This window comes from Colobus angolensis, unplaced genomic scaffold (assembly GCF_000951035.1).
Source record: "Colobus angolensis palliatus isolate OR3802 unplaced genomic scaffold, Cang.pa_1.0 Scaffold34, whole genome shotgun sequence".
Classification (NCBI taxonomy): Eukaryota; Metazoa; Chordata; class Mammalia; order Primates; family Cercopithecidae; genus Colobus; species Colobus angolensis.
Genome location: NW_012116710.1, coordinates 4,994,172 through 4,996,609, shown reverse-complemented (window position 1 = coordinate 4,996,609; position 2,438 = coordinate 4,994,172). Strand labels below are relative to the sequence as shown.

At 48.0% G+C, this 2,438-nt stretch overlaps 1 protein-coding gene across 2 annotated transcripts in view; it reads right to left on the bottom strand.

Moving 5' to 3' along the window:
* Nucleotides 1–2,438, bottom strand: part of SPINT2 (serine peptidase inhibitor, Kunitz type, 2) — a 47,520-nt gene that overhangs the window by 13,066 nt on the left and 32,016 nt on the right. Inside the window, exon 2 of one of the 2 annotated variants that reach the window (XM_011952380.1) lies at nucleotides 57–241. In XM_011952380.1, the coding sequence (XP_011807770.1) occupies nucleotides 57–241 (185 nt within the window). The remainder of the gene's footprint in view (nucleotides 1–56; nucleotides 242–2,438) is intronic. The other variant, XM_011952381.1, reaches the window with a different exon arrangement.

The following is a 2,438-nucleotide window of genomic DNA, read 5'->3' as shown; positions in this document are numbered from 1 at the left end:
GCAAGACTCCATCTCAAAACAGAAAAAAAAAAAAAAAAAAAAAAAAAAGCTCTAACTACTACTGTCTTACCTGTAACAGCAGCACATTTCTTGAGGCACTCCTCCTTGCTCATGTAATTATTGCTGTTTCCGTCACAGCCCCCATACACAAACAGCTGGCAGGATCCATCAGTGACATTGTACCACCACCTAGGCATGGAGGCCCGGCATCTGCCCACCACCTTCGACGCTAGACAAAAGTCTGAAATGCAAAGCACAACCCCGTTAGCTTGGCAGGGCAATCCCAGCAATGAAGGACACACACAGACCTGTACATGGATCCCCCAGGAGAACCAGAGCCTTAAGTTCCAGCAGTTCCTTTGTGAGCTGTTTCCCAGGCCCAGATCGCCAACAGGCCCACACAGTGCTTCCTTCCTTGTATAAACACGTCGCCCAACAATAAAGACACCAACTCACCCACTGAACTGTATTTCAGTTGTATGTTTTGTCTCATCCCCATTATTGAAGACATGCACATCCAGTGTAGAAATATGACTTTTTAAATTTATTTATTTTGGAGACAGAGTCTCACTCCATTGCCCAGGCCAGAGAGCAGTGACTTGATCTCAGGTCATGCAACCTCTGCCTCCCAGGTTCAAATAATTCTTTTGCCTCACCCTCCTGAGTAACTGGAACTACAGGTGTGCGCCACCATGCTGTGCTTTTTTTTTTTCTTTGTACTTTCAGTACAGATGGGGTTTCACCATGTTGCCCAGGCTGGTCTTCAACTCCTGAGCTCAGGTAATTCGCCTGCCTCTCCTCCCAAAGTGCTGGGATCACAGGCACAAGCCACCGCGCCCAACGGAAACATGACTTAAAACCTGACTCCAAGACCCTTCTGGATACTGCCCCATCCCACAGGGCCAAGGGAAGCTTAGCGCTGAAAGGTCAGAGCGGGAGAAGTGAGGTTGGGAACGAGAGGCGTTATCAGCGCCCTCGGTAGTCCTCACACGCACTTTTCCTGACCTTTCCTGTTCACTCTCTGCCCAGGCAGGTCACAGAACACTCAAATTACCGCAAGAGCCTCAGAAGGAAGCTTTTTTTTTGAGACGGAGTCTCGCTCTGTCGCCCGGGCTGGAGTGCAGTGGCTGGTTCTCAGATCACTGCAAGCTCCGCCTCCCGGGTTTACGCCATTCTCCTCCGAGTAGCTGAGACTACAGGCGCCCGCCACCTCGCTCGGCTAGGGTTTTTTTGTATTTTTTAGTAGAGACGGGGTTTCATGGTGTTAGCCAGGATGGTCTCAGTCTCCTGACCTCGTGATCCGCCCGTCTCGGCCTCCCAAAGTGCTGGGATTACAGGCTTAACTCTGGTGCCTACAGCCCAGCCCGCGGCTCCAAAGATAACACAGGTCCTACCCCTGGGCCAGAGCTTGTTATAGCTCCTATCTGGGCACACCAAGATGGGCCTGGGTTTCAAGGCGCCCTCAAATCTGGCCCTACTTTAGTAAAAGGGAAACAAAAGCCAATATTATAAAATTCCAGCCAGAAACATTTCTTGCAAAAGGTTGGTACGGTCTCTTGAAAAATTGCTAGAAGCATCACCTGCGCCAAAATAAGCCTTTCCACCAGAAGGACTGAAAGCAACCTGAAAAGAGACAGCCTGGCTGTGTGGCTCCGTGTCTGCTCCTGTACCACATTATCACCCCTCCCTAATCCTGGCCTTTACTCAGCTCTGCCTGTTCAGCACAAGGGCATTCCAGCTTGCGCAGGGCCTGGCACAGGGTGCTTGATAAACATGTCTCCAATAAAAGCATCCCACAGCCAAACGCTTGCTTAGATGTTGTCATTGACTCCTCGCTACTTGTTTTCATGTTTGTTAGGTTTATTTCACCCACCAAATATGTCACAGTGATGGGCATGAAACCAATGTTCCACAGAACACTAATCAACGGATAAAAAATGTTGCTACCGTGCAAAACACACAAACACATACATGCCTCCAAGGAAATCCCACCCATACAATAAATCACAGGTAAGTAGCACAGCAGAAAATGCATCTTCTGAAGCAGGAAATTCCCTATTATTTGAAAAAAGCTAACCCTGAAAAGTCACCTGTTAGAATGTACCTTATCCAGACACTTCATATGAATGGAAGTGTACAGTATGTCCATAAAAGGCAAATCAATAGACACAGGAAGTAGATGAGTGGTTGCTTGGTACTGGGGGTGGGACTGGGGAGTGATGGGTAAAGGGATCTTTAGAGGATGATGAAAATGTTCTAAAACTGGATTGTGGCAATAGCTGCACAGCTCTGTAGAAGGTGCTAAAAACCCTTGGATGATAATACTTAAAACGAGTGATTTTAGGATATACAATTTTTTTTTTTTTTTTTTGAGACGGAGTCTTGCTCTGTCGCCCAGGCTGGAGTGCAGTGGCCGGATCTCAGCTCACTGCAAGCTC